General features: G+C 41.7%; 1 protein-coding gene across 3 annotated transcripts; it reads left to right on the forward strand.

Moving 5' to 3' along the window:
- Window positions 1-2,425: 2,425 nt before the first annotated feature.
- TAF1A (TATA-box binding protein associated factor, RNA polymerase I subunit A) lies at window positions 2,426-14,650 on the forward strand. 3 transcript variants are annotated; one of them, XM_074817850.1, is made up of 11 exons: window positions 2,427-3,312; window positions 3,702-3,872; window positions 4,151-4,320; window positions 5,592-5,705; window positions 6,971-7,169; window positions 7,916-8,046; window positions 8,902-9,060; window positions 10,194-10,260; window positions 11,475-11,595; window positions 12,993-13,153; window positions 14,325-14,650. In XM_074817850.1, exons 2-11 carry the CDS (start codon window positions 3,830-3,832, stop codon window positions 14,465-14,467), a joined length of 1,308 nt encoding a protein of 435 aa, XP_074673951.1. In that variant the 5' UTR covers window positions 2,427-3,312; window positions 3,702-3,829; the 3' UTR covers window positions 14,468-14,650. The 3 variants fall into 3 exon arrangements, with proteins under 3 accessions (XP_074673950.1, XP_074673951.1, XP_074673952.1); XM_074817851.1 differs by having other exon boundaries at window positions 2,717-2,790; XM_074817849.1 differs by lacking the exon at window positions 3,702-3,872 and having other exon boundaries at window positions 2,426-2,790.
- Window positions 14,651-15,621: the final 971 nt, after the last annotated feature.

Raw genomic sequence — 15,621 nt, forward strand, 5'->3', positions numbered from 1 at the left:
AAATATATTCAAGTCTCATTCCACAATGACTGTACAAACAAAAGACAAGTCATTTTTCCCTTGACATTAACGTTTCTTGAGGCTTAATGCCCAGCCTGATTTTTATGTCCAATTGCTTGTGAAGATGGAGCTGTTTGGTAATTTCCCATCAGTACAAGGTTATCAAGTTTATCTTTATTAAAAGACCAAGATAAAAGGTAATGGTGTCTGTGGTCATAAAGACATGGGCAAGAAAGGGAGATGTGAAGAGAACTTCTTGCATAAGTCATTGCCTTTATTGTGCAATAACAAGTAGCTCACAGTCCATATGTATACATGAGTTTACCACTGCAACCACCCAGCATTCCCTACAATTTCGAGTATTTCATAGTAATGATGTACCCGTTTATTAACATACCCAGCTTTCCCCAATGTATGACATAAAAGAGAAATATTTCATGTAGTTCAACTTAGGTATTTCAGACAAAATTTCCTTCAGTCTTCAACCCCAATCTTGGAAACAGATGTATTCAACTATGAGAGTAATCCCACCGCACATGTAACATTTTGTATGTGTATAGTTACAAAGCAGCTCTCTCATCTCTCCTGCACTAAAGTATCTACTAAAGTAACTGATACCTATTAACAAGATCAGTTGGCCGAGTTCACATAAGAATCAGCAAAGACTCCCATGGATGATACAGGAAGATAAAAATAACAAGCCAAATGTAAACATGCTTCTAAGCAAATGTGAGAACTTTAAGAAATAAAGTGGGGTAAGCTGGATCGTGAAACTAGGGTACTGACCTAAAGATCAGCAATGTTGTAGAAAGTGACACCATGCTTGGGGAACACCAATGATCCATGAGACACTCAGACGAGGTACGAATTGTAAAGGACAGACAAAGAAGATGACACTGTTAAAGAAGTGGTGTTATATAACAGTTTATTGTCGCGTTAATCAAGTGAGTTAACTATCAATTAATAATATAAAATACTTATGAACTGAAATGCTGGTTATATATTGGAACACAGGATTTAAAAAAAAAAAAAAAAGAGTAAAGGGAGACTTCTGCTGTCCCCACATAATTTATTAAATGTTGTATTAAGATATGATACTGAGGATAAATGTTTAGACACTACAAACAACTGTTCTGCCTTATACATTTGTTTTTTGTCTCTCTTGACACTTGTTATTGATCGCAGTTGAACCAGGATACTGGATTACATGAACCTTTAATCTGAGCCAGTTTATTATTTACTCACCCTCTCATGGCACAGCTGTTCTGAAAAAAACGCTGTAAATTCTTACTCGGAAAACTAGACTTTACACATACCAAAACACTCCATGGTAAAGGCAGTTGCCAAGAGTGATTTAAAGAAACAAGTACCAGCACAAATTTGCAAAAACCAGATTCAGTGGTTGAGCCAGCCAGATTTCTAGAATCCACATACTCTGCATGAGCACAGGCGATATTACTGCTCTACAACAAACAAGATTTTGATTCGGAATCCCTTTCTTCTGCAGAACATGATGGTCTAAATTACAGACTAACAGAAAAGAACAAATACAGCTAATGGAAAAAGTGACAACAGGATCCAGAGAACTATCCCCTTTAGAGTAGCCATTGCATTAGTCAGGTTCTAGTAACGTTCCGATTGTGCTACGCGTAGAACTAAACATCTCTCGGCCACGCTACGGAACACCCCCAGGCAGCCTCCCACGCTCCTCCCCTCCCTGCTGCTTCACCCTTTGCTAGCCTTGCTCATCTCCCCACTCCCACGGGCGGGCTCAGGAGGGGGCTCCCCGGCGGTCTGCAGCCCTCCCTCGGCAGGGCCCCGGCAGCGCCCAGCCCCGCTGTGCCTCCGGGGCTCGCAGCACCCCACACTCCGCTGCCCCCAGCCCTGCCCCGGTCGACAGGGGCAGGCAGACCCCTGTTGTCCATCCACTCGGGGTGGAAGCGAGCGCAGCTCTGCCCGCCGCTCGGCTCACTGCCGAGCCTGCCAGCCCCCAACCAGCCCCCAGCCCGCCCCCAGCCCGCCCGGGTATACGTCTGATGGCGCCAAGGGCTCCCCCGAGGCCTGTACCGCCCCCTGCCCAGCCCCCGGAGCCCGCAGCCGAGGGGTGCTGAGCACCGAGGGCGAACGACACCTTTTTTTGGGGCCAAAGCCAAGCGCGAAGCGGCCAAGGTGCCGCCCAGCCCGACCCGGCCCACGATGACCGCTGGGCCCGCCGCTCGCGGGCTCTCCCACTCACGTGCCCCTGCCCCTTCACTGCGCAGGCGCACAGGGAAAAGTGCCGCTTCCAGCATGGCGACGGCGCTGCCCGGCTTTCTCAACGCGCATGCGCAAGGGCCATTGTTTCCCTCCCTTCCCCTTTCCATCATGGCGGCAAAGTCGCGCCATGTTTCTGGCGACGCATGCGCCACCCGGGGCGCCGCGCACGATAGCGCATGCGCGGTGTGCGCCCCGGCCGTTCGGCGGCGAGGTCTGGCTGAGGCCCTATCCTTCATAGAACGGGCGGTCACCGGGGTGCGACTTGGCTGGGGGAGCTCCGAGCGGCCGGAGGCTCCTGAGGTCTCCCTGCAGCGGGGCCACCCTCCAGGGTCAAAGGCGGCCGCTGCTCGCTGCGTCCGGGCGGTGAGGTGTCGTTAGTGCGGGCGCGGCGGCCAGCCCACGGCGCCATGGACGGCTTCTTGGAGGAGGAGGCGGCGACGGCGAAGAAGACGCCGAGCTCCACCGCGCAGGCGGGGAGCGCCCTGCTGCCGCCCCTGCACCTGCCCTTCCTGCCGCCGAACCTCTCCGAAGAGCGTAAGGGCGGAGCTGCCCGGCGGCGGGCGCGGCCCCGACGGCTCCCGCTTGCCCCCGTCGTGCCGCTGCGGCTCCCCGTGCTCCGCCGTTCCCCTTCCCCCCCGCTCCGGGCCTGGGGGGGGAGCGCCCCTTCTGCCCCCGCTGCGCCCGGGGCCGGTGTGGCCGGCCTGTCCCCTCCCTTCGCGGTTCGCCCCCGGTCTCCCGCCGAAGAGGCCATTGGGGTTCCCGGTGCCCCTTGGCCGTGGCGTGCGGGCGTCCCGCCCGTCCCGCAGCCTGCGAGGCGAAGGCGGCGTGGACGCTTCTGGTAGAGTAAGGGCCGGTGAGGTGGCTGATAACAAAAGAATTGTGGATGCAGGTGGCCGCAAAACCTCTGGAGAAGTTCGTTTAAAATAGCTTTGTAGTGAAACATTTCACATCAGCTCTGTCCGTTTCAGATGACCTCAACAACTTCCTTATTACTTGTTTACCTGCAGTAGCCGTGGTCCTTGTATTTAAATACAAGGTGTTCTTGTGGTGTTCACTGTAGGTTTTATTTTCTTAGTACTTGGAGCCTTTGAGGTTAGATAGAGGTGTGAAGACTAGGCCCATAGATAGGTTGGTTAGAGGTAATTTTGTAGAATGCACTGTAATAAATCTGCTTCAAGCCAGCGTCTGAGTTACTCTTTGCCTACAGCATCCAGGTAGGAGGTAGTTCGGTGGGCTCTGCCTCTCCTTTGCAGAAAGCTGTTATGGCTTGAGCATTGTTGTAGTGGCACGTTAGACCATGGCATATAGACACGAGCTTTAAACAGGTGCAGAAATGAGATTCCAGTTTTGTGCTATAACAGGAGTTGAACCAGTATTCATGTAAAAAGGCTAAGTGGCCTCTTTCCGGTCTTAGAATAATTATCTATACTTCTCTTTCTTTCTAGTGGGAATTGCTTAGCCTTTGCTACTGGAATGGCCTGCTTGCATGCATGTATGCAAATCTTCAGCACAGCAAGGTCACAAACTTAGATGATGACTAGTAAGGAAAAAGTGATCCCCAAAATACAACAAAATGTACTGTGAAGTTATCAGAGCGCCATGGTCTTCTAATTCTGGTAGGGCAGTAGTGTGTAATAATTGGCTCTTCACTGTTTCAAGTGTGTGCTGCTTGTGGAAAATGCCATTTCATATTATATTTCCAGCTTTTGCCTTAGTCTTGCTTAACTGCAGACTAGTAGGTGTGTTCAACTTCAAAACCACGTAGCTTGAGATCACTTTCTGTAGTGTCTGAGAAAGATCACTTAAGAAACGCTAGGCACATTTTTATCTGAAAAAGGGCTGTGACAGTGGTGGGCTTGGTTGATTCTTTTTTTCTTTGTTTTGTTTTTTTTAGCATCTTTCTGTGAATCCAAATTTAACTTCAAGAAGTGCAAGGAACTGTGTTTAAGTTTCATTCAGGATGCCATGCTACAAAAACAGTGGAAAAGGGCTGCAGAGTTTCTGACCTTCTATGTTGAATCCCTGGAGAAAGACTTTTCTAGAGAACCTGTGGGTGCGTCGGAGGTAAGCCAATGTCCCTTATCAGAGTTCTTTTGCAGTTGAAAAAATACTTGCAAGAAGCAGCTATAATACCTCAGAACCAACATTTTTCTTGACTAATCATAGGCTCGATACTTTTTTAAAAATTAAAAAAAAATCAGAGGTAAGAACTGAAAAGTTAGGCAAAATTCATAACTAAACTAGTTTCTTGAAAAAAAGGACACTGAAGCTTCCAAAACCAAATAAGCAACTGTTCAGGTGTTGATGTAGAAACTCTTGGATGACAGGCTGCAGAAAGTATAGCAGACCTCATTGTTGGTAGTGCTCAAGGCAGCATGCTGTCCAATTACTCACTAGAAGTCTGCTTCCACACAGGCATGACTCTGCTGTGGATTTAACCAGTCTTGCTGGAGCTTGAGTGCTGCTGAGTTCTCACTTTCAGGGGTGCTGAGAATCTGCAGTGCTGTCTGATGTTTTTCCTGACAGGGTGCTCAGGGCTCATGAAAAGTTCTCTGGGCTTACAGGCTGGTTTTGTGCAGGTTTTTTTGTTTTGTTTTTTTCACATAGGCCCTTGACACAAGAGGTGAAAACCGGGCTTGGTATATGTTAATTCCATCAGGAGCATATCTATGAAAAGTCATCTTAAAGTAGTCTTCTAAAATGGAAAAGCAGTAAATGTTTGCCCCTGGCATGCCATCAGTCAGAATCTGTTTGAAAGTTAGGGGCTGATTTAAGTCTGTACCAGCTCCTCCGATACTTGCAAAACTCCTAGCAGGTACTGAGATAGAAGCAGGAGGAAAGGGATCAGAGCTGTTAAATAAGTGGAGTACTTGAATATGGCTAGCCTGCTGGAATATTTGATTACATTGTGTAGGCAGACCTTGAAAACAAGTGCACATAGATGGGAAGCTACATCTAGTTGGAAATAATCTTTATTACTAAATTCAAAGAAATATATGTACCTTGTGCCTCAGAGGAATCATATCGAAGGAAAACATAATTTTTCAGTAACAGGAGGGGGAACCTTCTGACAAATGCAATTCTCATAAGCTTTGCTGGAGTGCTGCATTTATAATGAGCAGTTATGAAGCACCCACTAAATGATTGTAAAAGTCCTACTAGATGAATATGTAGGTACTATAGCAGTAGATAATACTTAGTATTCATTTTTTATTTACAATTCAAACGTACATTTTTCATATGTTACGGTAACAGTAAGTTTGAGAAGACTGTATATATGGTGACTGCCATTTTTGTACCAAGGTTATTCTTAAATTGTTTCTCACCATTGATAGATCATTTGGAGAATAGGAAGTGAAATTTTGAGGCATCATCCTGACAGCAGCGTGAAAGAGTTTAACACTTTCATAGAACAGATGAAAACTTTAAGTGTAAAAAGGTATTTGAAGGTGAGTGTACTTAATGCAGTCTTGATGATTTTCCACATTTACCTGACCGCTTGAGTATTAGTTTCTGAACCTCTTTTTCAAAATGTATTACTAATGATAGTGTAACAAAAAAATACATCTGTGAGTTACCAGTTGTGTGATATTTTAAGGGTTGTTCTGTACCTAACAATATATTATTTGGTCTACATACTTGATTACAGATGTGTATTGTCAGTCCTTAGAAGTGCCTAGATCCTTTAATTGATCTCTTAATTTGAATTTGAAATGGTTAAGTTCTTTTTCATGCATGCCCCAGTAACATCTAACTACATGGTAACACCTGCCAAGCTTTGGTTTTAGTCCTTAATTTGGTCACTGTGCTCCTGACTAAACAGTTGTACTTAAATTTTGCCGTGGTTATCCACTCACTTTTCAAGTAGCTAATCTGTATATAAAACAGTAGACCCTATAGTGTGGACCCCTGTGTCACCAGCTGTAGGGTTTTTTTCCTATGGTGGCTCATTCAAACCTATATTGCCTTGGTTTCCTTGACTGTTTCTCACTTGTGATGATGCTTCTGTCTTTCGTTCTGTTGTATTTGTTTGAGGCCTTTAACAGAAACTCTATATGAGAGTTTACTAGAGCTAACTGAAGGTTTAGACTTTTATCCAGTGCCTAATCAGCATGAGGGTAGTAGGACATTCCTCTTTCAGGTGTTCTGCATTTGGGTAGCCAAATGAAAAATCAGCAAATATAGCCCAGCTGGATTTCCTCAGGTCATTTCTGGATCTTCTTAAATAGGTACAGCACTTGTTAATGACAAGCAGATTTTTGAGATAAGTGCTTTCTGCTGCCTGATAAGTACCGCTGTCTACTGCCTGATGGGTGACTTTCTGCCCCACAGATTTCAAGAACTTCAGCCCTTTCCCTTCCCAGAGATACATCTTTGTATATCAGATATGCTTTTAATTATTGTTTCTACAGCACCCTCAGACAGAAAAAAATTACTTAGGTTTTTGGCTCATCTTCTTGACCCAGTGACCCTCGTATACTCCCATTCCTATATTTTTCTCCAAAATTCCTTGTAAAGATACTGTTTGGATAAAAGAATGTGTAAAATGCTCTTCTAATTAAAATACTTTACTAACTGTGTTTGCAACGTTCTATATGCATGTCAGTCATGAGTCTCTTCTTTCCCTACACATCTGTGTAGAACTCTGCTGTATTGCTGAGAATCTCTCAATTTGTGATGTGAAATGCTGTGGTATGGACTATTTGAATTGCAGGTTTGTTTAGAGCATGCCTTCTATCTCCTTCAAAATGGACTAATAGATGAAGCTTACCAAAACCTGTCCCTGGCAGAAAGCTGGAGGTTTGGAGAACAAACAGTCATTCAGGATAAAGAACTGAAACTGATTCAGGCTTACATGGGACTGTTGGACTACTATAAGTGGTCTAAGCAGAAGAACATCCTGTTAGAGGATGGTAAGTGTTTTTGTATTGAGCTGTAAACTTCAACTTACTTGCTTGTGCAGACACTGTGGTTTGCAGTGACACCTTTTCTTTTACCAGACTTCAAAATTTGATGGTATGGGTGGTATATAATTCTAGATCAGCAATGATGGTGGTGCCAAAATGGCACACTGACCTGCACTTTTCTGAAGTGTCCTAAAATGCTGTTCTGAAACTTTTTCTTCTGCCTAATCACATTTCTTATACAGGCAGCATCACCTAAAATAATGAATAAAGGAATGTGTTCACTTATAGCAGTGGCTTAGTATGTGTATAAGTGCTTGACTGCTGCTAGAAATTGGAGTGCTAGCAAAAGCTCCCAAAACTTGTGTTTGAATTTCAGTTTCTTTACAGATATGTAAGTTGCTATTTGTGTGTGGCATCTAATTCTGCATATACTTGCTGGCTGTGCATTATCACTTACATTGGATCTGTAATTGTTTCTGTGAAAACCAAGTATTGGATTTGGTTAATGTTCCTTGTGCTGGTAGCATCTTGTCTTGCATCGTGTCCCATAAGTTGAAAGTGGGTAATAATAAATTTGAATGAGGTGCAGTGAAAAATTTCTTGTTTCAGTACTGAGGCAACTGAGGCCTCTCTTCTTAAAAGCCCTCTGGAGTCTGTCCTTAGCAAAATGTGATCATCTCTTAGGTGCACCACTTCAAGATCCCTTTTGATTAGCAGAGCTAACTTTGTGGCATTCTTTCATGTTTTGGTAGGTCAGGAGGGATTTGAAGATTTGTCGGTTGAACAGGAAATGCACAGTTGCTTTCGGAAGGCAGCAGTGAACTTAAAGGAGATTATTAAAATACCTGGAGTCTGGGATCAATTTGTGAAATGCTATGTGGATGTAAGGGCATGTTTTAAAGATATCTTCCTTTTCCGTTTCCCTGTCTAATTTTCATTAAGATGTCTGTCTGCACCTTTTTTATATGTGTGTAGGTGACAACAAAGTATTTTGAAAGTGACACATCCATACATGTATCTCACTGGCTTTGATTTAGAGCACAGTTTACTCCTGGTAGAACTGCAGAGCCTGCACAGAGTACAAAAAGGACTTTATCTGTGCATTGCCAAGAAAAAGAAATAGAGAAACAGCTTGCATATTTTGTTTTCATGGTGCTAGTACAGAAATTGGAGCACAGCTGCTTTGTTTAAATTCCTGAAAACAAGTTCTCTCTTTTTGGCAGGGCAGTATTTTTCTGGATATGCTAAATGTTCAAGACCTCAAACATGCAGTCCTTATGTATTTTGTTTTTTAAAATACCTGCTTAGAATTTGTAATTAAGAAGTAATTTTAAAATATTTTTGAAGTTATTTACTTTTTGTAAATGCTGATAAACTCTTGACTTTTCTAAGCAGTTCTTACGGAATTTTGCTTGGTGCTGATAGCTGCTGAGTTCTCTCTTTAAAGATATGGCAGGCTGCTTCAGCGTCTCTTTCCAGTGAGCAAGTGCTGGTAATTCTTTGACAGTTAAGAAAGTGTTAAAGGAATTTTCTCCTGTAGCAGCTTCTGTGTGTGAATTTTTGTCTCTGTGGTGTGAGTAGCCAGAAAGTTAAAATACATTAGTCTTAGTCTTAGCTAATATGCTGTACTCTTAGATACAGACTGTGCTATTGGATAGTTCTGTGGCAGCCCAAACTTAGCTGTAACAGTTTGATTGCTAATATGTGGCAAACTAACAACTAACTTAACTTCTTTTAGATGTTGGAGTTCTATGGAGACCATAATGAAGCCCGCCAAGTATTAAATGAATACGCCTACAACCCAAAGTTTCCTGCTAATCCCAATGCTCATGTTTACCTCTATCAGTTCCTGAAGAGACATGGTGAATCAAAGAAATCACTCATATCTGTACTGAAGGTATATATTATATAGTAGATACAGTCTAGGGTCATTCATGTTGCATGATGGTCTGACAGTTTGGTTTAGTTGCTCCTGTAACATTATTTACCATATTCTATTCTATTTGTGGGAAGCAGAGGGTAAGAGGAGAGTTAGCGAGAGGGATGCTAATGGTGGAGCAAACAGTCCTTTACTGTCTTTGAATTCAAGTCTTTGTTTTGCCTTTAACTGATATATTGTATAACTTAAGGTCAGTGAAGAAGCTCAGAGGATGTGTTTACATGGTTCCAGAAGTCTGTATCCGCAGTCTTGTACATAACACACACTGATTTCTGTTACAGTTTGATCTTTACAATATTGAAGAAATGATTAGATGCTTGCTCTTTCACATGCTGATCCTGTCTAGCAATTAGATTCTCTCCTTGTTTTCAATGAGCTGTGCATTTAAGCTAAAACAGAAGTTAATTTCTGCTGGCTGTTGGCACACAAGGCCTTGCTGTATTAAGCTTTTGTGTAGTTGCTTTTCAATTCCTGCTTTCCTTGTCCTTGCTCATTGATCTTGGTAGCTTCTTGTAATCTGTTTTGCCACTTAATTGCATTAACATGCTTTCATTAAGGCAGATGCTTTGAAACAACAGCTTCATAAAGTTTAGACTTTTAAACTGTTTGCATATATGTATAAAATTCCGTCTCCTCGGTGCTTTTAGCAGTGGCTTTAGACACTAGTCTCTTACAAGATAGTGACAAATCAAAGAAGTGGTCTGATAAGTCCAGAAACTGTGATCCAATGCACAGAGCAGTAGACAGGGGAGCTAGAGCTGGCCTAGGAAGGAAATGACATTGCCTTTTAAAAAAGGGACACTGGATATGGATTTGGGCTGTTCCTTGAGAATGTTGTGTTTGTCACATGCAGTGTTCCTCAGCAGCCATCAAGGTATTTCATCTGTTGTGTCACAGTAGTGTCACAGATATGCAAAATGGACCTAGATATATTAATTCTTTATATCAAGGCACTAAGGTGCCAGATTGCTTAGTTTTCCTAACTAAACCACCCAAAACTCTGAAGCCTGTGCTTGTCTTGTTCAGGTAGAAGTCTTCAAAAGTTTTCATGTTATATATCTGGGTTTTATGGTTTTATTTTTGTTTTTTAGATTTTGCATGATATTGTTCCTTCTCATGAACTAATGATAGATTTTAATACTATGCTTCAAAAATCAAGTAAGTCTTTAAATATCTTTGCTCCTTTCATTTATGTTAATCTAGAACAGTATTCTGAAATTATTCTACAGCCTTTTTTCTGGTTTTTGAAGTAGTTTAAGGAAAAAAACAACCAACCTCTAAACCAACTTTCCAGGCACAGGAACCTTTAAGTCGGATGTGTGACCAGGCATTTCCAAACTTCTGTAAACAAATGCCTTTCTCATTTCAAAGGCTGATCAAAGCAAACTGTTTTAAGGCACAGCCAGAATCTCAAAAATAACTTAAATTTTTTTTGAGCGACTCTATTCCCTTTCTGGGGTCTCTTAATTTATTTATTTTTCTTTTGGAGGAATTGGGATGGATCTATGCTTTAGTTCATTGTTGTTGATCAAAGGACAAAATCTTCTTCCTCTTCAAGGGAGTTTTATCTTCAAGCTGGTAGAAGAGTCTTCCAATTTGGAGACTCTTTTTTCCACGCCATTCAGTTGTATTCCAAGTTGTCTGTCTTGGTATGTTCCAGCAGGTCAGCAGATTGGTGAAATGTTCTTGAATAAAGATTGTTTTCTCTCTTGCTTTCCCTCTTTGGGAGGGTGGAAAAAGCAACCTCCTGTCTGAAACCTCCTTTTTTCTGTTCATGCATGACACATTTGCTAAGTTTTCATAGCTAATGAGCACAATCTGGTTTTTGAAGAAATTCATACTGATAAACATAACTTCTCCCACATTTACCTCCTGCGATAGGTCAAGCATTGTTTTAAGAACTCTGCTGATGTGAAATGTCTGTTTTAATCATAGCAGTCCTAGATTTTATTTTTTTGGTGGTATCTCAGGATTTGAAGTGTTCCAGAGGCACTGTGTTCCCTTCCTATGGGAAGAACAGGTTGAACAGTGGTGCCAGTTGGGAGCACTGGCTAGTGAGCTTTGGAAACAGCACCTATTGTAAGCAAGGTGGTGTGGGATAAGTGAGTGGTCCTACATGTGCCTCAAGTCAGCAGTTTTTGAGCAGGATGGCAGTAGGGACAGAATGTCTCTGGGATGAGACATGTAATCTAGAGCCAGGAAGTATTCCTTAACTTTATCTCTTGGAAGAGGCAGAAGGCAATGGGGGGAACCTTCAGTAACAGGGACAGTAGCAACATTTGGAGAGGCAGAATGGAGAACTGTATTTCAGTTGTTACTTGCTAATGAGTTCAGCCCGGTGTAATTCATTAATCAGCCTAATCTTTTTCCAGAGAAAAGGAAAAGACGTCGACTGGGGCTAGAAGTTATTTTTACAGCCTTGGATTATGCTGGCTGTAAGGAAAATGCAAAAGCATGGAGCTGTTTGGCAAGACAGGTGAAACAAATTGTAATGTAAGTATCTCTGATGCAGTGTGCTAAAAACAAATGTGTTGTCCCCACCTTGAGGCAATTGGCAAAGTGACACTCTGTAAGTAGCCTTTGTCTTCGTGCTGGTGAATGGAGGAGTCATCTGGCCTACCCTGACTTCTGTGGCAGTGCTTGACTGCAGTGTGCTTTCATTGGGAGGAAAGAAGAAATTATTGTTGAGGAGAATTCCAGATTTCTAGTATTGTCATTGCCTGAAAAAAGGTGGGTTTCTTACCAAGTTATGTGCTTCTGCAGAAAGAGTTATTGAGATGTTTGGGTAGCATTTGCTGCCCATCACTAACCTCCCTCTTTGGGGGGCAGGAGGACACCAAGTTGTTGGGTCTTCTGCTGTGTTACTACACGTGCGTTATTTGAAGCTGGTTTGGGAATTGCAGGGCTGCAGTAGGGGCATGGCTGGTACTGCAGACTGGTGTGTTGTGTGATGGTGGTAACTGTTACAGAATGCGGCCAGTGTATTTCTAAAAGCTGAGCCAACGTGCCTGGGGATTGATGTCTCCTTGTTGATGCTGATAGATGGGGCCTCTGATTTCAGAAGAAGCCATCTTAGGCAATCTGTGCCCAGGCCTCCAATGTCTAGACTTTATTTACCCAACAAACAGGGTGTTGTGTTTTTTAAGCCCTATAGATTTACAGTAAATTAATTTGGTACTTAATTTGACCTGTTTTGTTGTTTTATTGCCATTGCCACCTCCACCTCCACAGCATCTGCTGTCAAGGTCTAGAGACTAGTGGATTAAAACTAGGAGTGTTGCTGCCTCGTTAGTAAAAATGGTACAATGCTCTCAACTTTGCCTGCATTTTTGTATTTGAAGACACAGCTTCAGAATATCTTGAAATATACTGGGCATCTTGGTCTTTTTCAGGGAATATCACTTCCCAGTTGTAGGTGGTTTCTATTTCTGAAATGCTTGGTTTAAGGTCTTTATTGCATAACAGTTATTATGATAAATATTTGGGATAAATTAGTCTTTGAGTATGCATAGAGTCAAACAAACCTTTTCTAAAAACAAACTAACCCCTTCATGCTACTAATTTGTCAATAGTAATAAGAAAGTTTCTTCAAGTTTGTCAACAAACTGGCACACAAGTCAAAGGCTTCCTTCATTTCACACCATAATCTGTTCTTGCCAAGTCTATATAAGACTGCTGGAGCTAACCTCCTGCCTCAGTAGTGTTTCCAGGGATTAAAAAAAAAAGATTATTTATGTTTAGATTAGTGTTTCAGTCTGCAGTGTAAGGTCAGTGTGTCTATGGTAGCAATTTATGAGACTTACATTGAGTTGATTATAAAATTCAGTGCCTCTTAATCATCTTTTCATCCCAGTTTAAGCTTTTCTCTAACTTGTTTTACATTTTTGCAGCTCTGAGAAGCATCTTGCCTGGATCAAGCAGGAATGGAACTCCAGAAAGGACTGGTGGCCAGCCTTCCACTTTAGCCACTACTTGGCAAAAAAGAATTGGCAGGAAAATGAAAGTCTTTCATATGAAAAAGCTCTGGTGGCTGGAATCTTACTGGGAAGAGGTAATACTAAATTTTCTTTCCTTTTCACTACATAGAACCGAAATAATGTCTAGTTCTAGCCCTAAATAGATGGGATGCAGCTGATCGACTCCTTGGAAGAAATGCAGTTTGCTTCTTGTAGGAAAGATTGTTGTCTTTGAAGCTGAATATGAGAAAAATGTTTAAATTGATTTGTTATTGGACAGTGAGGCATATTTTGCACAAGTTACCCTGGTTTACAATTCTGTTTTATCTGGCCTTGTTGAGCAGTCACAATACTATTTATCTTGTTGTTTAACCTTCAGACCACAATTTCAGAAGTGTACAACATGCTCCTGAGTGAATGTTGTGAGGACTGTGGACAGTTTGCTTGTTGGATGCCAGCCTAGGCAGTGTCTCAGCAAGTACTGGGGAGCAGCTGGTCATTAAGGACCATGGGGGTGTTTGTAATGCAGGAAAAGGGGGGGGGTGTCTTGAGTGAAAACCGTCAGCAGTTTGGTAAGAAGGTGAAGATCGTGACCTCTTTAGCAGCATTCTTTGAAATGCTGCCAAAACCAAGTGGAGTATCAGGCCAAGAACCAGCTGCTAAATTGAGAATGAGAATATGGTATGGAGACTGTGGCTCGTACACTGGTTTGGACCTTTGGTCGATAGGCAGCTTGTTTCTTGTCAGCCTGTCTATAACTTTATCCTCTGGACTTCAAAAAACAATTTCTCATATCAAAAGTAATTTTTGCTTTCAGTAATATGTTATCAAATGTTTCTCAGCTTTTATTTCCAGATAGCTAATAAAATTGTTCCAGCCCTATTTTTCTTTAATGAAGTTTCTGTGCTTATTGGTGTCAATATGAGCCTCTCTAACTTACTGTGTTGGATAAGGAAAAATGTATCAAATCAATGCTGCTTTACACTCTTGAAATTTTACTTTCTGAACAATTTAAAGGGTAAAACAGAAGAAAGTATTTTGCAAGACACAGCATACAGTTATATACATGTAGAATGTTTTCTGGATCAAATGAGGATAGATTATTTAATGCTGCAGTTATGTGTCTAATGTGCATGCCTTGGATTATTTTATTATCTTTGATACTGAAAACTTTTAGATGTTTGCATGTTATTTAAACAGTGAAAGCATTTTGTATTTGCTTGTATCATGATATAACTTACAGTGCTTTCTTTTGGTTTTGCTTAGATTGCAAGTACTTTAAATATGTATCACACAAAGGCTGCAAAGCTCAAGTGAAAAGGTTTCGGAAACTGAAGAAATTCGTGAATAAGCACAATCCTGTCCACCTGAGAATATCTGATCTTTCAGATTCCTCTGTTCAACCTTGATTAGAAAGCATCCTTAAGGTTCTTGCTGTACTTTTTCCTCTCTGTGAAACTGACTTCTGTAACTGTGCTATTCTAAAACTTCTAGACAGACCTTATCAATTCAGTACTAGACTTTTTTACATATTTCTGTAAAAACACTTTGGTTTGTTTTTTATAATAAAATGAATATAAGTCAACTGATAAGGTTGAAGAATTTCTTTTTCTGTGTGAAATGCAAACAGCACTGACTTCAGATGCACCTTGAAAAATACTTAGTAGTATTGTGTGGAATTTCTGTATCAATAGTATTGCAGTGTTGATCCTCCTTACGTGTAGGTGGTGATTTAAATGACTGTTGGAATGTCGTTCAAAATCCATTCAGGACTAGCAGTGACTAGGTGTCGTGTCTTAACCTGGGATGCACTGTGAAAATGCGTTCTCAACCTGGAAAGGTTACATAGGTTGCTGCTTATAACTGACCATTTCCTGAAATGTATGGATCGTATATTAAGAAGTATTATAGGTTGTGAAGACCTCCTGCAGCTTGTTCACATAGATGATGCACTTCAACACAGCCAAAGATAGTTTTTCCACATCATACATATTTGCAGGTTGTATCCAGTTCAGGGATTGTTTTCACATTGGTGGTAGGAGAGAGTGAAATGTTGGTGTAGGTGCATGGCTAGAGCAGGGAGCTAGTGTCACAGTGGTTTGAAAGAGCAAAGGCACAGAACTACTGAAAACTCTGTTTGATGGAACAGACTTTCTAGAACCTTTTTGCAGTCTTGCCTATGAGTTGAAATATGCAGTGTTGCTGTGTTTGGAAAGCAAATGTTGACATGTCACAAACTAGCATTCCAGTTTGTTTGAAAGCAACAACAAAATGGTTTCCAAGGATTACTTCTGTTAGCACTCTGGTGGATGAACTGCTGGAACTGTCTCTGGGAATGAAAGCAAGCTGTCTTTAATAGCGTCTTTAATATGGATAAGTACAAGCTGTGCTTTTAAAAGCTAAGTGTTTACCTGGGATTTTGGTCTGGGTTAATATGAGTCTTGTGAAATTTGCCTTAAGACAATGTGTCTTAAACACTGAGCTACTTGTTGTCACTGTTTTATCAAAAAAAGGTAATTACTCGTCATTTCCAGCCTGTGTGCTGCTTCAGTTTTGACTCTGT

Source organism: Strix aluco, chromosome 3, assembly GCF_031877795.1.
Source record: "Strix aluco isolate bStrAlu1 chromosome 3, bStrAlu1.hap1, whole genome shotgun sequence".
NCBI lineage: Eukaryota > Metazoa > Chordata > Aves > Strigiformes > Strigidae > Strix > Strix aluco.

Bases quoted from the DNA above. Each gene is read 5' to 3' on its own strand.
- TAF1A (XM_074817849.1), top strand. From the start codon at position 2,664: ATGGACGGCTTCTTGGAGGAGGAGGCGGCGACGGCGAAGAAGACGCCG. The intron at 5,706-6,970 runs GTGAGTGTACTT...TTTGAATTGCAG, and splicing joins GTGTAAAAAGGTATTTGAAG to GTTTGTTTAGAGCATGCCTT. The intron at 10,261-11,474 runs GTAAGTCTTTAA...ATCTTTTTCCAG, and splicing joins TACTATGCTTCAAAAATCAA to AGAAAAGGAAAAGACGTCGA.